This window comes from Salmo salar, chromosome ssa27 (genome assembly GCF_905237065.1).
Source record: "Salmo salar chromosome ssa27, Ssal_v3.1, whole genome shotgun sequence".
NCBI lineage: Eukaryota > Metazoa > Chordata > Actinopteri > Salmoniformes > Salmonidae > Salmo > Salmo salar.
The window spans coordinates 9,284,317-9,309,715 of NC_059468.1; the positions used below are offsets into that span (position 1 = coordinate 9,284,317).

The following is a 25,399-nucleotide window of genomic DNA, read 5'->3' on the forward strand; positions in this document are numbered from 1 at the left end:
AAGTGATTGCAACCTGGTCTCAGAGGATTTCGTATGATTATGTATGTAAATCTGAGACATTCTATTTAGTATGGCATGTTAGGTTTCATATGGTATGTATTAATTTGTGGATGTCCATCACCCATTTCATATGATATGTTATGAATTACAAGGGTTAACTAAAAGGGTTAAGGTTAAGGTTAGCTTAAAGGTTTAAGGTTAGGGTAAGGGTTGATACGATGGAGTGATTATGGAAATTCGTTGAGATTTGTGTAAATCATTGTTTTGATTAGTATGAATGTTTTGCAGATTGAAATCAGTCAAAATGTCTGACGTAATCAAAGAGTAAATCAAGAACTACAGAACAGCTCCTTTTGATGCCCGATTCCCCATCACTAACCAGACCCAAAACTGCTTCCAGAACTACCTGGGTAATAACCACCACACTTTCTACCTTTGTTTGCCATTCAGCGCTGTACACAGAGTTGCTTAGGCTAGGCCTATATGGCTCCGGTGCTGTTCTCCTTTCAAACGATAGACCTTATTCAAACTGGATATTCAAAGACTTGTATACATCTCACGGGCATCTCATACGTTCACAGGCAAAGTTATTTTCTATGCTAAACCAATGTATGCTTAAATAAGGGTTTTTGAAGAATGAATCAACTTCGGCTAGGGTTGGTCGATTTGTTAATGATCTGTTCGGTTGAACGTGAGGAAAGTTCAGCCAAGTTTTGTTTTCCATAGACTTCTATAGACACTCGCGCTTCCCATCCCACTATCCTAGATTTCCAATCATCATGGACACGCTGCGAGGAAGGTCTGTAGCGTCGATTATCATCAAAACACCATGACATAGCTATCATTAAATTCAGTCAATAGTTACAATGATAATAGTCTCCATGTTTTCTTGTGTCAGGCCCACTCTGGGTGGTTGCCATTGCACTTGCTGAATTCAACTTGAGCTTTAACCAAAGCAGGTAAAGCTAGAGGTAGGTTCATGTCAATAGGTGACAGTTCATACAGTTCATACGAGTTGATAGGAACCTCTTTGGTTGGCCTTGTTTTTCTAAACCGACAACCTGCCAGGAAGTGGTCGCTGCTCCCACATCTGTAGCAGTGCTGGCAGTACTCCTCTGATCTGCTCTGATGACAGTGGAAGCACCTTCTCATACGGACACGGTTTGGGGTTGCATAGTATCGCTGTGGTGCATATCTCTGCTGGAACTGTGCTGTTTCTCTCACCCTTGGTTTGTATCTCGGCTGGGATACTTTACCTGTGGTTCATATCGCTGTTGATGTAACTGGACGGTTTCTCTCATCCGTCCTAGACCACGAGCTGGCCAGTGCTGCTGCGTGGGGCCTTGTGCTTTATAATGCGTTGTCGTGTTATCCTGTTCTCTGCTTGGTGGTGGGGGATATTGCTGCGGTATGAACACAGGTTGTTAAATGGGTTCTATGATTTGTGAGACTTCAGCACTCAAGTTCTTTAACACCATCATATCAGACCTCAGTTATTTTTTGTCCTAAGGTAGCAGCAATTGACAGAACCAACACTGTGGTCGTTGACTTCAAACAAATGACATGAATGTTTTAGAGACTTTCATGTTATCAGTCATTCAGTGAAGAATAGCATAGTCAGTCAAGCGTTTTCACACATTCACACGTGTAACCCCACTTCCCCTGTTATTTCACGAAAAAAAAAAAATGTATGAAATGTATGCATTGTAAGTCGCTCTGGATAAGAGCGTCTGCTAAATGACTAAAATGTAAATGTAAATGTTGATACGGGTAACTGTGGGAATGCTTTGTTAGGATTAGCCTAACTCTAGGCCTAACCCAAATGCTTAATGGGCTCCTGCTTTTGAGTATTTTTTTATCCTTTGTGATTCGCATTTTGGATTTATTTGGGCCATTCACAACATAATTTGCAGTGTGCACAGTATAAGGCCTCACCTTCCCTCTGTATTATGTAGCCTAGTACAATGTGAACACTTTAATTGTCAACAGACATTTTCAACTGTCACTGACCATAAAGAGCACTCATCTACTCAAAATGCTATTGACTACTGTTGTTCCCTACTAACTTGAATACTTGAAGTATCCTTGCATATAATCTGCAAAATACTGGCACTGTAAAGGCTAAATTAATGAAAATATCCCCTACATCTGTTCATATACATTTTGTTATTCCGCAATATGTCCCTTCCTCCGTCCAGACTTCCACAGATCTAACAAGGCTCTGTCAGACCAAGGCCAGGATGTTGCACCCTGTGAGTGGTACCAGAGAGTCTACAAGAGCCTGTGCCCGTTGAGCTGAGTCCGTCTCCCTCGTTCACATGTTCTCTCTGCACCATACTGCCTTACAGTTAGCTTTGAACACTCTAGTGTATATTCGCTTTCAATCATGTACCCGCTGAAGAGACTTCTATTCAAATCAGTGGTGCCAGTCATCAGTTCTAAAAAAACTTGCTTGTTAATGGAAAGTTAAAGGTGCTGTGGCTGGTCACAAATTTCAAGATGAACTCCCCCTCTTCCCTTCTCAATTGTCATATTTTATCTGTCATTGTGTTGTCTACCACGGGACATTTACTGAGTTTCTCTCTCTCCATTTGGCAAAATGGGATGATCAGATTGAAGCTGGAAGTTTCCCCGGAAAAATCTAAATGGACACATTCCATGACCTCTTCCACTGATCTCGCGCCCATTCCCCCGACTTCCCTTATGCACATCTTAATGTCTCTGTCAAGCATTTGGATGTTTCTGTAAAAATGACGAATAAATATTTAATGTTATGATGATATTTGGTCATGTTGACTTTGGTGGTTTAGTGTTGGACAGTTCCATTAGATCAATCCACTAGACAGGATAGGTCTGTGTATTAAAAAGGTACAAGAGAATAAAAGAATTGCTGACATTCACAAAAGAGCTAAGACTGGTAACAGAAGATAGTTCTCATTGAAGAATGTCATGAATATAGATATACATACTCTACTTCTGGGACCAACATCTATAGCATCATTTTTGCCAATTGATTTCTAGTCTACGTACTCTCACATGGTTGGTCACCAGGTGTCATTGTACTATGTGGGTTGTTCACATTCTCTCTTCATCCCTGAGTAGTCCTGGATGTACTATACTACGTAAGAAGAATGAATAAGCCTCAGCCACTTCATCCCTGAGTAGTCCTGTTTAATGTAACATTAATGTAATGTAACACCCAGTTTAATGTAACATGGATAGGTTTAGGCTACTACATGATACTCTAATTTTCCCTATACCCATCATGAGGTTGCTACAACCTAGCCTACGAATTAAATTGTCGTTGAAATTCTTATACAGGGACACTCGAAGTCAATCTTAAATGAATATTTGTCAACGCTCTGGAGAGGTTCCAACCAACTCATTGCACCAAGTACACATGTCGATCAGGAGCTCCACCGGGGCAGTCCTGTTAGTTCCCTTGGTTACAGACACGTTACATAGGCATAGTTCATAGAGTTGCTTCCTACATATGTCTGGCACCATCTCCTATCTTAACTTAAAGAACATATTCTGGGCGTTCTGCCAGATGGTCCTTGGGAGGAGGTCATGACGCCCCCCCCCCATACCTTCACCTGGCAAAGGCAGGAACCAAGGATTGTTTATGAAATCAAAGACAAGATGAACATTTTCAAGACTGTTTCTTCACACAGTAAAATTTCCTTCACAAAAGTTCACAACATAGGGGCACAAAGGTTGAGCGAAAAATTTGAGGTGCTACCCACAGAGTGCTGTTGAGGCTACTGTAGACCTTCAATGCAAAATAGTGTGTTTTAATCAGTTATTTGGTGACGTGATAATATTTAGTATAGTTTTATCTAAAATGGATAACTTTTTTAATGTTTACCAATTTTTATATTCTGAAAATCACTGAGGAGGATGGTCCTCCCCTTCCTCCTCTGAGGAGCCTCCACTGCTATCCACAACCCGGTGAACACATCAAACATATGGAAACCACACGTTTGACTATTTTCCATTTATTCCATTCTAGACAGTATAATCAGCCCATAATCCTATAGCTCCTCCCACCAGCATCTGTCCCAACCTGTTAAAGACATTCTAAAGGATACCACTATTTTCTTCCACTAACCCATCATAGCATGGGTTGAAAACAGTGTATTCAGGCCTATGTGGGCCTATGGTTGAACATTGATTGGCATGTGCATTGCTAAAAAATATGTGTTCAACAGAAACTACAAAATGAAGTTGTTAGAACAATAAAATTAAATAAAATCCCTAAATGATGCAACTGACCATGAGGGTTGTAGGAAAGGAATTGCAATGAGGAAAGGGTCAATTACAAAAGAAAAGTGGTCAGAGACTAAATACAAGCACAACCAGCGGTGGTTTTAGGTATAGGCGACATGGGCAGCCGCCAGGGGCGGCATCTTGCCGGGGGCGGCACGGGGCGCCCACACCAAAAAAATGTGGAACCGTGACATTTGCGCGATCGGTTTTCTATTGCTCATTTGCACGTCACGTCAATGATATCATGTCACCATGTGGGACTGTGGGTCAATTAACCTTGTCGGAGTGGGCGCCCTGATTCTAGTTTGTGAGCTAGGCAGGCTACTGCCTGGGAAGGTCTTCCACTCAGAAGTACGAGATGGGGAGGGGAGCGGGGGTAGGTTGACTTCAGGTCTCCCCACTGGAAGCCTGAGGTAGGGGGAGCGGGGGAATCTATCAAATAGCGCACATCTAACTTTGTACAATACTAATGCAATTAGTAAAATCAGTCACACGATCAAATGCTACCAAATAAACCACAATTCATTCATAATACTGTGAATATATAGTTTCACAGACATATTGTTGCATTTTCTTCTGGTTTGTGCGAAATCGTTAAGAATAATATAAAACCAGTCTGCACACCACCAAGGTGAATTGGTTTAGTCTTGACTCGTGGTTGACAGTGTGGGGTGATGGGTAATGTATTGATGCTGGAGTGCCAAATCAGCACAAATTCGTTTCTATTTGTCTTTGTTACTTCTTTTTGATATTTATGAGTCTTATTTTTGTATATATTTGTATATTTATATCGTTTTAAATGTTAAGATTATTTATTTGTGTTGTTCCAAATGTCTGAATATAAATGACAGTGCAGAATGGGGCTTTTCTTTTGTTTGTTGGGGTCGCTGAAGGGGGAGGGGTTCGACCAGGGAGCCACACAATCTTGAACCGCCACTGGGCTCAACCTTTATTAAATGACCAGGATGATGAAAGGACACAACCTGGGCCAGTACCATCAAATTCAATTGACATTGATGCTGCAACATCAACTGTTTGTGCCATGTTACTCCAACACACATGTCAAAAGTCTTTTTGGCCTGTATTGGCCATAATATTGTAGGCCTTCTTTTATATTGAGAATAATGGGGCACTGTGTAAGGGCGCATTTATTTTGGCCTATGGTCTGCATAATTACTAAGAGGTTTGCTCTTTATTTGGGAACAAAGCCTACAAGTTAACAATGTAAACACTTATGAACAATATTTGTTTCATTCTGCTTGTACATGTTGACTGAATAACCCTGAGGCATGGGCTACTCTGTTATTTTCCTCACACTGGGTCACAGATTACTGACAGCCATGTGATGTAAAACCCAATACAGTTATTTCGTTTCAGACCCACTAGCTCTTACAAATTATGCTTGAGAACAAGATACGGGAGTCAATTTATTCAGCATATGTCTATAAACCTTATTGTCGAACTGGCCTATGTTACAACTTAATCCATTTAAACAAATATTAGAAGGAGGAATAGGTCGCACGAAAGCGCATCCAAATGGATGGATTTACTATCCGTATAGCGTTCGGTGACAGGCGCGTGATGCGTTGCTTTGGTACACGGGTAGCTGCAGCAGCATACATCAGCTGATCACTCTCAAGGTCGACTTCGCAGAGCATCATGGGGAGGACACTGAATCCACTGGTTCTACCCGGGGACCGCTACATCCCCAACAACTAAAACAACGCTGGTTCACCATCACCACCATAATTGGAGAATCACGCCTTTGCCCGTGAAGGCATAGCTGTCACGAGATGTGATGCAAAATAGCGAGTCACCGATAAATCAGAAAGGAGGTTGGTTACGCAGAGAGCACCTCGTTTTTCCTAGGTTGATGGAAGCTGGGCTATTGTCAAAGGGGAACGTGCGGATTGTCGCGCATCCACTCCACGAACCTGAGCTATAGGAAACGAATAACGTAGACATTTTCAAGAGGCTGTTTTTAAAGTGCCGCATTGGTGCCAGTGGAATCGTTAAGGGTGAGAGAGGAATAGCACGTCTGGTCACGACAGGTGAATTGCGCAAATTGCTTGATTTATACTATTGTATAACATATGTAGGGCATTGTTGACAAATCGTCCGTATGAAGGATTGATAGTAGGTCAAGTGTAGTGCTTGTTTGCCCGTTAAGAAGGCACCCGGCATCGTGTGGTAATGGCTCCGTTTGACCGCCAAGTGTCTTTTTTGCATTTTATAGTGATTTTTAAGCGAGGTATATTGTTTGCTGCTATCGGATTCATTATTGTCTTTTATGCATTGTAACAATGTAGCCTAACAACTGGACATAAAATAAACAAATTGAATGGAATCGTAAACGATTGAAAACATTGCTATCTATGAAGATGTTATGAAGTAAGCTAGTCAGACATGAAATGATAAAACAATGTTATTTTAGGGCTACTTGAGATGAATTCGTACAAGCAGCAGGGCAACGTTGTTGTTCTACTTGTGATCAGTTTCAGCACCAAGGACAGCGACGTATCAGTTCCTTATTTCTGAAGCTGCAGCTTGGAAGACTGGGCGGTTCCGCAAGCCTTTTCCACCTGAAGATCTTTTCTCTTGTCCTCCTGTCCTGTTTGTCAACTTCTCATCAAGAGCTGCTTTTTGTTATTGAATATCGCACTGAACATGGTGGAGGAGGAGGTAGGTGCTGCTCCCTAATATAATAAGGTGGACATAATAGTAGCCTTTGCTGCTGTTACTATATGCCGACCAAGCACTAGTCAGCTATACTATACTTTGACCATACAATGTGTGGCCCCTCAAAAGGTCCCTTAACCTTTTTATGAGTACAATCCACCAAATTATTTCCAATTCTGTTGCATGCAGTCAGAATGTCATGTGACTGTTCAAAACCCACTTCATAGTGGTGGGTGTTGTACTGTCTGATGCTGTATATCAGTGAGTCATCCTCATGTTCTATGCTGAGTTTCCATGAGCGAACCAGTGATAGAATTGGACAGTTTACTGTTCTATGAATTATAGGGTCCAGAAATAGCTTTTTGTTGTTGTTTTGTTATGCCTTTTCTATAATGCAAAATGGATGTCATTTAATTTAGTTGAGAGAGAGAGAGAGAGAGAGAGAGAGAGAGAGTATTTCCCCTTCAACAATGCATTGGTGCAAGGACCAGCAATGCCATGTTTTATCGCTGTGTGTTTTTGGTCTATTTTAGCAAGTGCCAATTTAACCATCACCTCCAGGCAGTTGTTATGACAACGAGGAAGAGACAGATTCTCTTGGATGAAGGGGGCTATGGAAGAAGCCATGTGTGCATCCTTAGAAACAGGGAGGGTGAAAGAGATGCAGTCTGGGAGGGGGCTGTGGAAGAAGTAGTGTATTATATCATTAGAAAGAAAGGGAGGGGAACAAAAAGAGGGACAGAGAGATGAAGCCCTGAGACAGAATCAGAGTGTACAGCTCACTCAGATCAGATGGATAAGTTCCACTTCTGTGACTCTGAAAAGGACTACAGCCCTGTAGCATGCTTATTTTTTAACTGAGCGTTTGCTCACTTTGCAAACAACCCTATTTCTAGGCTAATAGCACGGAGTTGCATTGTAAACATAACTGAGGTATGTGTAATGGCTGTCGGGAGAGAGAGTTGACCAAGGTGCAGCGGAGTTAGTGTTCATCATTGAATATTTAATAGCAGAAAGAACACTATACAAAACAAAACGAGAAAACTGACAGCCAAACAGTCCTGTCAGGTGCAAAACACTAACAGAAACAATTACCCACAAAACCCAAAGGAAAAACATGCTCCTTATGTGTGACTCCCAATCAGCAACAACGAACTTCAGCTGTGCCTGATTGGGAGCCACACACGGCCCAAAACAAAGAAATACAAAAAACCTAGAAAACGAACATAGAACGCCCACCCAATGTAACACCCTGGCCTAACCAAAATAAAGAACAAAAACCCCTCTCTATGGCCAGGGCGTTACAGTATGACGGTGCGTAATCGTGGAATGAACACCCAGCATTTGAAGAGCTCTTTTACCACAGTCTTATTTTAAAACTCTCTCAACTCTAATCTTATTTCATGACTTGGGTGTTCTTTTAAAATGACACATTCAATATTGATCAAATTATTGTACTAATCAAGAGAATTTTACAGATTAGTTCACTGTTTTGAATGCATTTCATGGCTGCTTGTTTCTACTGAGTAATTGGGACTTGACAGGCAGCGAGGGGGGTTAGGGTAAGAGAAGAAGGGAGATGGGGAGTGGTAGAAGGTGCACTTCAGTATATAAACAGAGTGATAGGGGGAGGGAAGAGAGAGAGAGAGAGAGAGGGGGGAGCGGGTATGGTGGGAGCTATGGTGTATTGCTCCTCTTTGTTTAGAGTGTGTTAAAATACCACAGACTGTCACAGTGTACGTTTTGCGGACACACACTTTGCCTTGTGATGCATCCCTGCCTACTTCAGTTCCTGTTTTTCCTTGGGATGTCTGTTAGTGATTTGTATGGCTTTTGTGAAAACAGTTCCACTATTTAATGGAGCCACCATCACTTTGGGAGACCTTCCCGTCAAAACAGAGAGGTACAAACACAGCAAATATATACCACCATTTTGGAAATATGACAAATGGTAATGAGTAGGAGAAGAGATGGAAAGGCAGTGTTTATAATGGACCAGAATTGCATCATTCAACTATAGTTAGATGTAAGGTGATGTAAAGATCAAATAAATTATACTGATGCCAAGAACATTTTTATCAGGTATGAAGGGAAGACAAAGGGCTGTGAGAAATAGGTTTAACTCGGGACACATGAAAGCTGGGGTGTATACGAAGGGTACCAGGCAGCAGAAGATGAACAGCAGAGGGACTAATCAGTTTAGAGATGGAAAACGGGCCAATTAACGGGGGATAGAGTTTGCGGGATTCCACCCGGAGGTGCAGATCCCGGGTGGATAGCCATACCTTCTGTCAGAGACGATACCAAGGAGCCAGGGTCCGATGGCGATCCGCTTGTCCTCCAGGTACGACGACAGCGGCGTACAAACATCTGGGCAGAAGGTACGCCGACCTCTTCCTCCTGCTCGGAGAAGAGCGGGGGCTGATACACCAGGGAACACCAGGGCGAATGGCCCGTGGCAGAACAGGGAAGGGTGTTGCATGCGTATTCCACCCACACAAGCTGCTGGCTCCAGGTGGTGGGGTTGGCGGAGATCAGGCAGCGTAGAGTTGTCTCAAGGGCCTGGTTGGCTCGCTCCAACTGCCCATTGAACGCAAAGGACAGCCTGGCCGACGACCCAATGAGGGTGCAGAACGCCTTCCAGAACATTTTGGTATCCTGCATGTACCCTTATGTATCTGCATAAGGCTATAAAGTGGTCTGCTGATGTTATAATGTATACTCTAACAGGGGTGGGCAACTCCAGTCCTCGAGGGCCTGATTGGTGTCACAGTTTTGACCCAGCCCCAGTGAACATACCTGACTCCAATAATCACCTAATCAAGATCTTCAGTTTAGAATGCAATTTGATTAATCAGCTGTGTTTGCTAGGGATGGAGAAAAAGTGTGGTGAAAGACTGGTGAAATACCTTTTGTATAGAAATGTCCCCGAGTGAGCCCTCTTCATAAAGGTGGAAACTCCTTAGACCCAAATAACTATAGACCTATATCAGTAATATCTGTTCAATAGCAAAAATCTTTGAGAAATTAATATATTCCCAATTTCACCCTTCCAATCTGGCTTTAGACCCAACCATTCTGCTACTACAGAATTAGTGAAACTTACTAATGATATCAATTCTTCATCTGACCAAGGCAAACGAACTGTTGCCATCTTTGCTGATTTTACAAAAGCATTTGATTCAGTCAATCATTCTATTTCACCAGGAAAACTTTAAACATCGGTTTCACTAACAGATCACTAAACTGTATCTTAGCAATATATACTGCTCAAAAAAATAAAGGGAACACTTAAACAACACAATGTAACTCCAAGTCAATCACACTTCTGTGAAATCAAACTGTCCACTTAGGAAGCAACACTGATTGACAATACATTTCACATGCTGTTGTGCAAATGGAATAGACAACAGGTGGAAATTATAGGCAATTAGCAAGACACCCCCAATAAAGGAGTGGTTCAGCAGGTGGGGACCACAGACCACTTCTCAGTTCCTATGCTTCCTGGCTGATGTTTTGGTCACTTTTGAATGCTGGCGGTGCTTTCACTCTAGTGGTAGCATGAGACGGAGTCTACAACCCACACAAGTGGCTCAGGTAGTGCAGCTCATCCAGGATGGCACATCAATGCGAGCTGTGGCAAGAAGGTTTGTTGTGTCTGTCAGCGTAGTGTCCAGAGCATGGAGGCGCTACCAGGAGACAGGCCAGTACATCAGGAGACGTGGAGGAGGCCGTAGGAGGGCAACAACCCAGCAGCAGGACCGCTACCTCCGCCTTTGTGCAAGGAGGAGCAGGAGGAGCACTGCCAGAGCCCTGAAAATGACCTCCAGCAGGCCACAAATGTGCATGTGTCTGCTCAAACGGTCAGAAACAGACTCCATGAGGGTGGTATGAGGGCCCGACGTCCACAGGTGGGGGTTGTGCTTACAGCCCAACACCGTGCAGGACGTTTGGCATTTGCCAGAGAACACCAAGATTGGAAAATTCGCCACTGGCGCCCTGTGCTCTTCACAGATGGAAGCAGGTTCACACTGAGCACATGTGACAGACGTGACAGAGTCTGGAGACGCCGTGGAGAACGTTCTGCTGCCTGCAACATCCTCCAGCATGACCGGTTTGGCGGTGGGTCAGTCATGGTGTGGGGTGGCATTTCCTTGGGGGGCCGCACAGCCCTCCATGTGCTCGCCAGAGGTAGCCTGACTGCCATTAAATACCGAGATGAGATCCTCAGACCCCTTGTGAGACCATATGCTGGTGCGGTTGGCCCTGGGTTCCTCCTAATGCAAGACAATGCTAGACCTCATGTGGCTGGAGTGTATCAGCACTTCCTGCAAGAGGAAGGCATTGATGCTATGGACTGGCCCGCCCGTTCCCCAGACCTGAATCCAATTGAGCACATCTGGGACATCATGTCTCGCTCCATCCAGCAACGCCACGTTGCACCACAGACTGTCCAGGAGTTGGCGGATGCTTTAGTCCAGGTCTGGGAGGAGATCCCTCAGGAGACCATCCGCCACCTCATCAGGAGCATGCCCAGGCGTTGTAGGGAGGTCATACAGGCACGTGGAGGCCACACACACTACTGAGCCTCATTTTGACTTGTTTTAAGGACATTACATCAAAGTTGGATCAGCCTGTAGTGTGGTTTTCCACTTTAATTTGAGTGTGACTCCAAATCCAAACCTCCATGGGTTGATAAATTGGATTTCCATTGATTATTTTTGTGTGTTTTTGTTATCAGCACATTCAACTATGTAAAGAAAAAAGTATTTAAGAAGATTATTTCATTCATTCAGATCTAGGATGTGTTATTTTAGTGTTCCCTTTATTTTTTTGAGCAGTGTAAAATAATGTGTTTTCATAGGACACAAATCACAACTTCTTGTACTCAGTATAGGTGTACCTCAAGGCTCAGTATTGACCCCCCCCTTATTTTCTCTATATTCATTCAAATTTTTCAGAATACACATGTTCACTGATTCGCTGATGATACAGTGCTCTATACATCAGGTTCAAAAATTTTGCAGATAAAAGCGACTCTCCAAAATGATTTTACCACTTTACAAAAATGGTTTCTTGCAAATAATTTGGTTTTAAATCAAACAAAGTCCTATATCATGCTGTTTGGTACACAGCAAAGAATAAACTCCACAGCTGACAATTTCAAAATTCATGGAACAATGCTTGAAAGTGTTGAAATATCTGAATTATCATTTTGAAAGCATATTGATTATATTGGAAAAACAGTTAACAATAAGCGTGATTTACTGTATCCATTAGAAAGACTTTAGTTAGCCCAACTGCTGCTTCCTATCCTAGACTCTGGTGACATTATCTATCAAAACACCCCCAAGACCTTACTTTGTGAATTAGATGTCATTTATAACCATCTTTGCAGATTCATTCTTGGATGCCATTTTAAGACATCATTACAATAAATGGTCTGCCACTCACAAACAGAAGACAACTGCATTGGTACCACTTTATTTTTAGATGTATCAACTTAAATGTCCCTGTATAGGAACACCTAACTTCACAAGACTCGCACTGCTCCTTTCGACAACAGCAGCAATTGTAAGGGCTGTCGTCGTAATAAAACCAAGGTGCAGCGGAGGATGTGTGTTCATCTTGATATTTAATGAAAAAAGGAGAACACTATACAAAAATTAACCAAAGACAGCAAAACAGTCCTGTCAGGAAAAACTCTCAACAGAAAGCACTAGACAGAAACAGAAAACAATCCCCCACAAAAACCCAAAGGAGCCACACACGGCCCAAAACGAAGAAATACAAAAACATAGAAAAATGAATATAGAACGCCCACCCAATGTAACACCCTGGCCTAACCAAAATAAAGAACAAAAACCCCTCTCTATGGCCAGGGCGTTACAGTACCCCCCCCCCAAAGGTGCGGACTCCGGCCGCAAAACCTGACTCTGAAGGGGAGGGTCCGGGTGGACCTTCTTACGCGGCGGCTCAGGTGCGGGACGTGGCCTCCGCTCCACCCTCGGCGTCGCCCACTTAGGTGGCGCCCCTGGCCGCGCCGGAGGACTGGTGGGCGACCCTGACTGCGCCCGGCTGGCGATTCTGGTTGCGCCCGGCAGGCGGGCGACCCTGGCTGTGCCCGGCTGGCGCTCGACCGTGGCTGCGCCCGGTTGGCGGGCGACCCTGGCTGCGCCCGGCTGGCGGGCGATTCTGGTTGCGCCCGGCTGACGGGCGACCCTGGCTGTGCCCGGCGGCACTGACCCAGGATTCACCAGGCTGGGGAGACATGAAGGAGGCCTGGCCCTGGGCACAGGCACAGGACTCACCAGGCTGGGGGGCTGCTCTGGCGGCTCCGGACAGGCGGGCGGCTCTGGCGGCTCCGGACTGGCGGGCGGCTCTGGCGGCTCTGGTGGCTCCGGACTGGCGGGCGGCTCTGGCGGCCCAGGACAGGCGGGCGGCTCTGGCGGCTCCGGACAGGCGGGCGGCTCTGGCGGCTCCGGACAGGCGGGTTGCTCTGGCGGCTCCGGACAGGCGGGCGGCTCTGGCGGCCCAGGACAGGCGGGCGGCTCTGGCGGCTCTGGCGGCTCTGGCGGCTCTGGCGGCCCGAGACTGGCGGGCGGCTCTGGCGGCTCTGGACTGGCGGGGGGCTCTGGCGGCTCCGGACTGGCGGGCGGCTCTGGCGGCTCCGGACTGGCGGGCGGCTCTGGCGGCTCTGGTGGCTCCGGACTGGCGGGCGGCTCTGGCAGATCCGGACTGGCGGGCGGCTCTGGCGGCTCCGGACTGGCGGGCGGCTCTGGTGGCTCCGGACTGGCGGGTGGCTCTGGCGGGAGACATGAAGGAGGCCTGGCTCTGGGCGCAGGCACTGGACTCACCAGGCTGGGGAGACCCACTGGAGGCCTGGTCCGTGGAGGAGGCACAGGACTGACCAGGATGGGGAGACCCACTGGAGGCCTTGTCCGTGGAGTAGGTACAGGACTGACCAGGATGGGGAGACCCCCTGGAGGCCTGGTCCGTGGAGGAGGAACAGGACTGACCAGGATGGGGAGACCCCCTGGAGGCCTGGTCCGAGGAGGAGGCACAGGATAAACCGGGCTGTGGGGGAGCACTGGAGTTCTGGTATGTAGGCTCTTTACCCACACTCCAGGCTGAATGCCCACTTTGGCCCGGCACGGGCAGAGCGCAGGCATTGGGCGAACTGGGCCCTCCCAGCGCCCTGGAGACACAGTGCGCAGAGCCGGTGCAGGATAACCTGGACCGAAAAGGCGCACTGGAGACCAGACGTGCTGAGCTGGCACAATCCGTCCTGGCTCGATGCCTCGATGCCATGGCACTTGCGGGGGGCTGGCCTATAGCGCACCAGGCTATGAACGCGCACTGGAGACACCGTGTGCTTCACAGCATAACACGGTGCCTTACCAGTACCACGCTGCTTCCGGTAAGCACGGGGAGTTGGCTCAGGTCTGCTGCCTGACTCCGCCAATCTCCCCGTGTGCCCCCCAAAAAATGTTTTGGGGGGGCTGCCTCTCGTGTCTGCTGCGCTCCCTCGCTTCATACCAGCGCCTCTCAGCTATCGCCGCCTCGATCTCCCACTGCGGGCGGCGATACTCCCCAGCTTGAGCCCATGGTCCTTTACCGTCCAGCAATTTCTCCCAATTCCACAACTCCCAATAGCTCCTCTCCTGGTGCCTCTCCTTCCTCCGCTGCTTGGTCCGTTTCTTGGTGGGTGATTCTGTAAGGGCTGTTGTCGTAATAAAACCAAGGTGCAGCGGAGGATGTGTGTTCATCTTGATATTTAATGAAAAAAGGAGAACACTTTACAAAAATAAACCAAAGACAGCAAAACAGTCCTGTCAGGAAAAACTCTCAACAGAAAGCACTAGACAGAAACAGAAAACAATCACCCACAAAATCCAAAGGAAAAACAGGCTACTTATGTGTGACTCCCAATCAGCAACAACGAACTACAGCTGTGCCTGATTGGGAGCCACACAGGGCCCAAAACAAAGAAATACAAAAACAGAAAAATGAACATAGAACGCCCACCCAATGTAACACCCTGGCCTAACCAAAATAAAGAACAAAAACCCCTCTCTATGGCCAGGGCCAAGGGTACATCCTGAGATTGGAGTAAGATCTTTCAGATACAAAGGCCCAACTGACTGAAATACTTTACCTATAGAAATCAGGGCATTAAAATCCCACAGTGAATTTAAGAAAGTTATTTTTCAAATGTTAAGAACAAACTGTTTGTGTTTTTAACTAATAAAAACATCACCATGTGAATATATTTGTAAATATATACCTGTCTGTATGTATATATTATAGGTACTTAGTTGTATTAGTAGTTTTAGCAGTAGTTTGTATTAGTTGTAAGCCTATTAGTAGTTGTACAACAACTTGTTGATGTTGTCAATATATGTTTTTATTGTTGTTATCTCATGGTTATTATTATTAGACAATAGTTGACATATTACTCTTGCTACTAAGTATAATTTGTTTTAAATATTTTTTTCATTTGGACACAAGAGATTTCATCCTGCAAAATATTGAATAAATAATGAAATATTCAGTGGTGGTACAGGTCAAGAGAAGAATAAAGGTGGTTCAGTAAACATGTGTAAACTTGTCTGAGACTTCAGGAAGTTTAGGCTTTACCTCAGCGAGCTAATGCTGTATGAAGTCACGTAGGCTGCAGATGACTTGGGTTTGACACCCCGGGCCAGAGACATTTAGAATAGCTTAACCTTTAACTGTATGATGTCATTCCCAGACAGTGCATGTACAACAGCATTAATGCCTCTGACAGAGTTTTAGTTTTACACTGTAGGGGCTCCTTGATCCGAATGTACTGTGCATAATCCCCTGATAACATACACTCTCCCCACTCTGTCTCTAACAGAAAAAGCAGGTGACAGGGTACCTCCTTTTCTCCCTGGCCACTGCAGTCATTGGCTCGCTGCAGTTTGGCTACAACACAGGGGTCATTAATGCACCGGAGCAGGTTTGTAGGTTTATCTTGTGTTTTCTTATAGCAGTGAAAGCATGTGTGGGCTTTGGTTTTGTTCAACTGTACGTTATGTTTACGTTATGTTTACGTTATGTTTAATCACTTTCCATCGTTGCCTGTGGATATTGTACTATTACACTGCGCTTCATCAAGCGTTAAATCAAGAGATAGTATCTTGATAACGCTTTATCTCTCTAATCATTCTCTCTCTCTCTCACTCGCTCGCTCTCTCTCTCTCCCTCTTCTTTTCTCTCCCTCTCTCTCCCTCTCTCTCTTTCTCCCCCTCGCCTGTTTAGAAACTGCGGGCGTTCTTCAACAACACGTGGGTGGAGAGGTATGGCGAGCCCATCAAACCAGGAACGTGCACCATTGTGTGGAGCTTTTCGGTGGCCGTCTTTAGTGTGGGCGGCATGGTGGGCTCCTTCAGCGTCGGAGTGATGGCAGACAGATTTGGGAGGTGAGGGGGTCACCCAGTATTCACCCATTTCACCCCGGTGCCATTTTTCACTGACTATTGTTTGTTTTCTAACGTTAACATTTCCGAACAGGGTAGCAAGTGCAGTTCTCAATGCAAAAACCAAAAACGTTGACATGTAGATTAAAAACCAGTGCACCTTCACACAATATAATATTATTTGAGTCAGGATACTTAGAATAACATTGCTAGTGAATTGTCAGTCATCTGCACTGATTTTAAAAGACACAACCATTTATCAGCTATCCACACGTTGTCGATGGTACAACAATCAGCTGTGAATAAGGTTTATTAAAAGTATTGGGAATGTTTTCCTCAGGAGTGAATTTAGTCACTCTCCAGTTCTGGTCCTTTCCTTCGTCTATTTCTGTTTCTACCTCTGCTAAGCTGTCAGAACCAATGAGTCTCCAAGGAGTCAGCGGAGTGTGATTGGAATCGCTGCAAACTATTAAACTATTCCTCTGTTTCCTTCTCCCACTACTTCCCTCTACATCTCACTCTCCCTCCCTCTTAACCTCTCTCTCTGTCTATCTCTTACTCTACATGTTGTCTCTTAACCCTCCAATCTCTGTGTGTGTGTGTGTGTGTGTGTGTGTGTGTGTGTGTGTGTGTGTGTGTGTGTGTGTGTGTGTGTGTGTGTGTGTGTGTGTGTGTGTGTGTGAGTGTGTGAGTGTGTGTGTGTGTGTGTGTGTGTGTGTGTGTGTGTGTGTGTGTGTGTGTGTGTGTGTGTGTGTGTGTGTGTGTGTGTGTGTGTGTGTCTCGGGGTATTGGGATAAAGGAAATTGTCCATGTTCCTGGTCAACATCCTGGCTGTGATTGGAGGCCTCCTCATGGGTTTCTCCACCCTCTGCTCCTCCTACGAGATGGTCATCGCCGGACGCCTCGTCATCGGCCTCTTCTGCGGCCTCTTCACCGGCCTTACACCCATGTACGTGGGGGAGCTGTCCCCCACCCCTCTACGGGGCGCTTTCGGCACCTTGCACCAGCTGGGCGTGGTGATTGGCATCCTCGTGGCTCAGGTCAGTCCTCGATGGCTGCCATCTTGATTTCTGCCCATTAACTTAGGAATAGTCTTAACATCTACATTACCATACAATATGTCTACTTGTGATGCTGGGAAAAAAGTCCCCATATAAGAATACTATGTTTTATGTGCGTATTGGGAGTATTCTTATATGCAGTGATGTAGTGGTAAAAAATTTGCTGGGTAAACGCTGATCGCCATTAGCGATAATAAAGTTATGGCCCCTATACTTTCAATGCATTTTCCCGCGAAAGGTGGGTAAATGCTCATGCTGAATAAAAAAAGGTGCGTAAACGACGTTTACTTGCGTTTACTCTCCACTACACCACTGCTTATATGATTAAGTTGTAACCGGCAGACATTCTGACGTCTGATCACGCACCCTTGCCTCTTAACATTGGAGTAATGTCTTTGTCTAATTATATGCTAATTACTGTAATTATTTAATGAGGATTAAATTATATTTTAATAGGCGAATACATCTTGCTCTAAGAATACAATTAGTAATATTCCTCCCCTTCATTTTCTCCCACACACTGTCATGAAACCTTCTCCATTTGAATCCCTTTATAGAACTGCCTCATCCATTCCATACCACCAATGGATTAGTGTATTGTTTATACTATCAACCATAGTGTATATCCCATCAGTGCTTCCCATCCCATCAACGTACAGTATATCCCATTGATGTTTGCATGTAAGCTGTGGTGCTGGGAATGAAACATTCCTGGTAGTAAAGTTAATCCTATCTAAACCTCTCTGTGTTGTAGATCTTTGGCTTGGAGTCTCTGCTGGGGTCGGACAAGTTGTGGCCTCTGCTGCTGGCTCTGACGGTCGTCCCGGCCGCGCTGCAGTGTATCCTGCTGCCCTTTTGTCCCGAGAGCCCTCGCTTCCTCCTCATCAACCAGAACAAGGAGGAGCAGGCCCGCAAAGGTGGGTGCTCCACACCATAGAAACCATCAAATTGTTGAGGTTTGAGGGGCTTTGCACATTCCAGTAATTCTATAGCTACACTCCAAACGCAATCATTTACTCTGGATGGTCAGGAAGATAAATGGAAATGCTTCATTTAATACTCCTATTTTAGCTTGATACCTGGTATTGTATCTATTTGAGGAGAAATAATGTAGTAAAATGTAGTAATTTGGCAAGTGGTACATAGACGCCAATACCAACATACGTATGTCACAATAAAACATACACTCAGTGGTCAGTCTATTAGGTACACCACCCTGTTCATGAAAATGGTTTGCTCCTACAGACAGTGAGTCACGTGACAGTGGCTTGCTATATAAAGCAGGCAGACAGGCATGGAAGCATTCAGTTACTATTCCACTGAACGTTAGAATGGGAAAAACAAATGACCTAAGGAGCTTTGAGTGTGGTATGATTGTCGGTGCCATGCAGGCCGGTTTCAGTAACTCAGAAACGGTCTTTATGCTTTTTGGACACGACAGTGTCCAGGGTTTACCAAGAATTGGTGCGACAAACAAAAAACATCCGGCTTGTGGGCGATAACAGCTTGTTGATGAAAGGTCGGAGGAGAATGGCAAGAAACGTGCAAGCTAACAGACAGGCAAATAACGGCACAGTACAACAGCGGTGTTCAGAGCTTCATCTCGGAATGCACAACTCGCTGGTCCTTGTCACGGATGGGGTATTGCAGCAGACATCCACACCGGGTTCCACTCATCAGCTAAAAACAGTTGGCCTGCGATCACCAATACTGGACAATTGAGGAATGGAAAACCATTGCCTGGTCCGACGAATCCCGGTTCCTGTTGAGTCAGGATTTGGAGTAAGCAGCATGAGTCCATGGCCCCATCCTGCCTGGTGTGAACGGTACAGGCTAGTGGAGGTGGTATACTGATTTGGGGAATGTTTTCCTGGCACACTTTACGTCCCTTGATAACAATTGAGCAATGTTTCCATGTCCTGAAGAATTCAGGCTGTTTTGGAAGCAAAGTACTATATGGGTGTACCTAATAAGCCTTCATTGGACACTATATATACAAAAGTATGTGGACACGCCTTCAAATGAGTGGATTCGGCTATTTCAGCCACAGCCGTTGCTGACAGGTGTATAAAATCGAGCAGACAGCCATCTCCATAGACACATATTTGGCAGTAGAATGGCCTTACTGAAGAGCTCAGCGACTTTCAACGTCGCACCATCATACGATGCCACCTTTCCAACAAGTTAGTTTGTCAAATTTCTTCTCTGCTAGAGCTGCCCTGGTCAGCTGTAAGTGTTGTTATTGCGAAGTAGAAACGTCTAGGAGCAACAACGGCTCAGACGTGAAGTGGTAGGCCACACAAGCTCACAGAACGGGACCGCCGAGGGCTGAAGCTCGTAGTGCATAAAAATCGTCTGTACTCCGTTGCAACACTCACGACCGAGTTCCAAACTTACTCTGGAAGCAAAATCAACAGAGCTTCGTCGGGAGCTTCATGAAATGGGTTTTCATGGCCGAGAATCCGCACACAAGCCTAAGATCACCATGCACAATGCCAAGCGTTGGCTGGAGTGGTGTAAAACTCGCCACCATTGGACTCTGGAGCAGTGGAAATGCGTTCTCTGGAGTGATGAATCACACTTCATCATCTGGCAGTCCGACGGACAAATCTGGGTTTGGCGGATGCCAGGAGAACGCTACCTGCCCGAATGCATAGTGCCAACTGTAAAGTTTGGTGGAGGAATAATGGTAAGTGGTTCTTTTTCATTGTTCGGGCTAGGCCCCTTAGTTCCAGTGAAGGGAAATCTTAACGCTACAGCATATAATGACATTCTAGACCTTTCTGCGCTCCCAACTTTGTGGCAACAGTTTGGGGAAGGCCCTTTCCTGTTTCAGCATGACAATGCCCCCATGCACAAAGCGAGGTCCATAACGAAATGGTTTGTTGAGATCGGTGTGGAAGAACATGACTGGCCTGCACAGAGACATGACGTCAACCCCATCGAACACCTTTGGGGTGAATTAGAACGCCACCTGCGAGCCAGGCCTAATCGCCCAACATCAGTGCCCGACCTCACCAATGCTCTTGAGGCTGAATGGAAGCAAGTCCCCGCAGCAATGTTCCAATATCTAGTGGAAAGCCTTCCCAGAAGAGTGGAGGCTGTTATAACAGTAAAGGGGGGACCAACTCCATATTAATGCCCATCATTTTGGAATAAGATGTTTGACGAGCAGGTGTCCACATACTTTTAGTCATATAGTGTCTGTTAAATACCCTTGAATGTGAATTGTGCATGCCAAACATAGGCCTGTGGCATTATTGCCCTTCCTCTGACTGGGCATGAATTTAACGCATACAGTGACAGGCTTAGACAGGCCAGGCGAGACAGAAGCTTGTTGAGCCAAGAAAAGAGTCCTTGACTGACGCACGGCATAGGCCAACAGCAGGTTTTGAAATCGGTCCCTGCAGTATTTCACACTGTGGGGGTCACCTGAGTGCATGTCCTAATCTCCTTTACACTGTTTTGTTTCAAACACACTGCTTTGGTGAATAAGATAATAAAAAAGGGAACATTTGTTTTGGTCAGTCTTTTATGTGATGGGTACCGTAATGAAAGAACTGGCAGGACCATGGACAGCTACTGAACAAACAACTACAACGCTGGCCGGTTTTAGTGTTGGTGCTGCTGTCTATTCTGCTAGAAAATGTACTCAACTAGTGTTTTTAAAGGTCCAATGCAGTTTTTATCTCATTATCAAATCATTTTTGTCTGACAATTAAGTATCTTACTGTGATTGTTTTAAATTAAAATGGTCAAAAAGAAACAAAATAGCCTCTTGGCAAAGAGCAATTTTTCAAGCAATAATTTTGCAAGGACTGTCTTGGAGTGGTCTGAGTGGAGAAGGAAAAATTTAAAACGAGCTGTTATTGGCATAGAGGTTTGAAACTCTCTTATTGGTCTATTAACTCATTTACCTCCTGGTGATGTCACCAGACAGGCCAAAACTCCATCCCACCAAAACAGGCTGAAATTTCAGGCGGTCTTTTCAAACAGCTCTTATGCTAAAAGGGCATTATCATAATTTTCACAATTTAGGGGCCTCCTGAGTGGTGCTGCTGACTAAGGCACTGCTTTGCAGTCCTGAGGCGACACTACAGCCTCGGGTGCGATCCCAGGCTGTGTCACAGCCTTCCGTGACCGGGAGCCCCATCGAGCGGGCCACAATTAGACGGTTTGGCGGGGGGATTTCCTTGAACCATTGCGCTCTAGTGACTCCTTGTGGTGGGCCGAGTGCCTGCAAGCTGACCTCAGTTGTCAGTTGAACGTTGTTTCCTCCGACACATTGGTGCGACTTGTTTCCGGGTTAAGCTCGACTCGACCTTCACCTCTCCCAAGCCCGTTGGCGAGTTGCAGTGATGAGACAAGACCGTGACTACCAGTTGGGAGGAACAAGGGGGTTATAAACATAAATATGAATAATTTTCATAATTTCACAGTATTAATCCAACCTCATAGTGTGGAAATATAAATAAAACACAGGAAATCACATTTTTGATCACGCTGGCCCTTTAAAGATGCTTTGCGCTACATTTCTTACTTCAGTCCTCAAAGAAAAGGATATCTGTAGGATATCTTGTACAAAACAAAGAAGGTTTTATGCACCTAAAGTATTTCAATATTTTCTTTAACATTTTCTTTAACACCTAACGATTTTACAAATACATCCTCTCCTTTTACAACTTGTATGTCCTTCACATTAAAGTGTAACCTATCGGGCTCTCTCACTCTGCCATTTTCTCCCCCCAGCTCTGGTGCGTCTGCGTGGCACAGAGGACGTGAGTAAAGACATGCAGGAGATGAAGGAGGAGAGTTCCAAGATGGCCATGGAGAAGAAAGTGACCATCCCTGAGCTGTTCCGCACCGCAGCCTATCGGCAGCCGCTCCTCATCGCCGTCATGCTCCACCTCTCCCAGCAGCTCTCCGGAATCAATGCTGTGAGTGAAAAATGACTCCCAGGAGGCCACAGTGCAAACACATTCTAAATAGTTGAAAAGTCACCAAGGATATCTCAGAGGACAGCTTAACAATACAGGGTCGCATTCACTAGGCACGGAACTGAGGAAAAAAGGCAGCGACGGGGAGGTACTATCTGAATTTATCCAATAATAAATGATGTGCTACGGTGTGCCCTTATGAAGGCGACCCAGGCCTATGTAAAGTTGAATAATTGAATAACAGCTGCGTTCAACATGCCTTATACTCTCAATGATTGCATGTTTGGGAGATTTGTTTGGATTATTCGATGGATTAAACATAATTTAATGGACGTCCGTTTTACAGTATGATAAAAATACCACTTGGATAAGATGTGGCTTCCTATTCATGGATTATGGCCTTGTTGCAGATGAAGAACCTAATCTTATTGTCGCCCTCCACCAACCCTGTTCAGGTGTTCTACTATTCCACTGGTATCTTTGAGTCAGCCGGTGTCACCCAACCCATTTACGCCACTATTGGAGCAGGAGCTGTTAACACTGTCTTTACTGTGGTATCTGTAAGTATAACATGCTGCATTTATTCGGGTTTTTGTGTTTCTGTAATGTATGTTTACGGTACGGTGACTCCTTTCTCTGTCTTTGTCAGCTTTTCCTGGTCGAGAGGGCGGGACGAAGGACTTTGCATCTCGTCGGATTGGCCGGAATGGCCGTCAGTGCCCTGCTCATGACTATTGCCCTCCTGTTGGTGGGTGTCAGTTTCTATTGGTTGTCACTCAACATAACAGATATGTTATTAATTACAGGAATTAATTTTCATTGCTATTATTGATGATTATCCTTCCCTCCTTCCCTCCCTCTCTCCTTCCCTCCTTCCCTCCCTCTCTCCTTCCCTCCTTCCCTCCTTCCCTCCTTCCCTCCTTCCCTTCCTCTCTCCTTCCCTCCTTCCCTCTCTTCCCTCCATCTTTCTTTCTTTATTCCTTCCTTCCCTCTCTCTCTCTCTCTGTCTCTCTCTCTGTCTGAGTAGAAGGGCTACTCGTCTCTGAGCTACCTGAGCATTGGGGCAGTGTTTCTGTTCGTGGCCATGTTTGAGATGGGGCCTGGTCCTATCCCATGGTTCATAGTGGCGGAGCTCTTCTCCCAGGGTCCGCGGCCTGCCGCCATAGCAGTGGCCGGCTGCTGCAACTGGACCGCCAACTTCCTGGTGGGAATCAGCTTCCCCAAACTGGAGGTGCGAGAGGTTTCTCTTGGTTTCCCATTAGGGACGAATCCTAACTTCCACTTAAGTCAAAATTTAAATCAATCATATGCTGACTAATTAGGTTAATTACTGACTTCCACTGTTTTTCTCTCTCTTTGTTTGTAATTCTGTAGGAGCTGTGTGGGCCTTACGTCTTCATCATCTTCATGATCTTACTGATCTTCTTCTTCATCTTCACCTTCGTCAAAGTTCCAGAGACCAAGGGCAAGACCTTTGACGAGATCGCCCGTGAGTTTGGCGGGAACCCCCTGCCCCCTGCCACCTCTGTGGAAGCTCCTCCCACTAGTATCAGCGTAACACTTCCTTCCTCGCCCATCAAGGAGAAGGTTCCATTGGTGGAGGCGGCAGCAGCAGAGGATAAGTCCAACTCAACTATACAGGAGAGCTTGTAGATTCCTGTGTTGGGTCAATGGTTAAAGGTCAAGGGTTGGGGGTCAGCTGGTTCAAAAACAGATCAAAGCTTCATTCTTGTTGTTCAGGTTACTCATTTAGTACTGTTGTTCAGGTTAATCAGGAAGTTCAGGTACATGGGGACGTGTGATTGACGTGAAGGGAAATATACCGTTCGTGTACATGGAAAGCCACAACACACATATTTTGGTGGATACAGTAGCTAGGATGAATTAGTGTTATTTTTTCACATTTCTTTCTGTCGTGTGTAATATATTTCTCAACCTGTAGGTCAAAATTTGTATTTGAATTGTGTTGCCTTCTTATACTGAGTGCATCATCATTTAAACAGCTTTTAGTAAAGCCAAAGTGGGTCTAGTCAAAACAATCCAACCTCAATAGTGTTTCTGGTAAACAGTAGTTTTAACAGTGAAACAGTAGATTAGGGTCAATTGCATTGGTTGGTTTTCATGGTTTAGGAATAGCTTTTTTAAATAACCCAATAATCCCAGAATGATCGTACTTGACATTTAATTTCAACAGTTGTTGAATTTGAGAATAAAATAATATGCTTATACCCTCCTCAACGTAAGAATCCACTGCTAAAAATCACATTCAGATGGTTGCATAATAAAGAGAGAGAGAGAGAAAGACAGAGGGAGAGAGAGAGAGAGAGAGAAAGAGACAGCGAGAGAGAGAAAGAGAGAGAGAGAAAGAGGGAGAGAGAGAGAGAGAGAAAGAGAGAGAGTAAGAGACAGAGAGAAAGAGAGAGAGAGTAAGAGACAGAGAGAGAGAGAGAGAGAGAGAGAGAGAGAAAGAGGGAGAGAGAGAGAGAAAGACAGAGGGAGAGAGAGAGAGAGAGAGTGAGAGAGAGAGAGAGAGAGAGAGAGACAGAGGGAGAGAGAGATAGAGAGAGAGAGAGAGAGAGAGAGAGAGAGAGACAGAGGGAGAGAGAGATAGAGAAAGAGAGAGAGAGAGAGAGAGAGAGAGAGAGAGAGAGAGAGAGAGAGAGAGAGAGCGAGAGAGAGAGAGAGAGAGAGATGGTACTTATTTCACTTTATCTTGCTTTAGGTGCACCTTATTAACCAAATAGAAATCAATAAAAATTCCACGATTGCTAATATACTCTTCAAAAAGCGATTCATGTCAAATGAATCAACATAAGGAATAATTTGTGAAATATTTACCTGAGGGAGTGCTTTTACAGCAAGCCTATATAAAAAAAAATACTTTAGGATAGCGTAGAATTACATTAACTATATTGTCTAAGGGGACTGCAATAGAGGTTTCAAATTAAAAAGGGTTCAACTTTATTCAAAGGATGGGTAACTTTAATGCAGATAGTTATTTTGGATA

The 25,399-nt window shown here is 45.2% G+C and overlaps 1 protein-coding gene across 2 annotated transcripts; it reads left to right on the plus strand.

Moving 5' to 3' along the window:
• The first annotated feature begins 5,862 nt into the window (after positions 1-5,862).
• Positions 5,863-24,808, plus strand: LOC106588439 (solute carrier family 2, facilitated glucose transporter member 1). Of its 2 annotated transcripts, XM_014177444.2 has the most exons (11): positions 5,863-6,320; positions 6,765-6,951; positions 15,833-15,934; positions 16,237-16,397; positions 17,194-17,434; positions 18,210-18,372; positions 22,205-22,392; positions 22,848-22,952; positions 23,042-23,140; positions 23,420-23,623; positions 23,767-24,808. In XM_014177444.2, the coding sequence occupies exons 2-11, from the start codon at positions 6,937-6,939 to the stop codon at positions 24,043-24,045; spliced, it is 1,557 nt and encodes a 518-aa protein (XP_014032919.1). In that variant the 5' UTR covers positions 5,863-6,320; positions 6,765-6,936; the 3' UTR covers positions 24,046-24,808. The 2 variants fall into 2 exon arrangements, with proteins under 2 accessions (XP_014032919.1, XP_014032920.1); XM_014177445.2 differs by lacking the exon at positions 6,765-6,951.
• Positions 24,809-25,399: the final 591 nt, after the last annotated feature.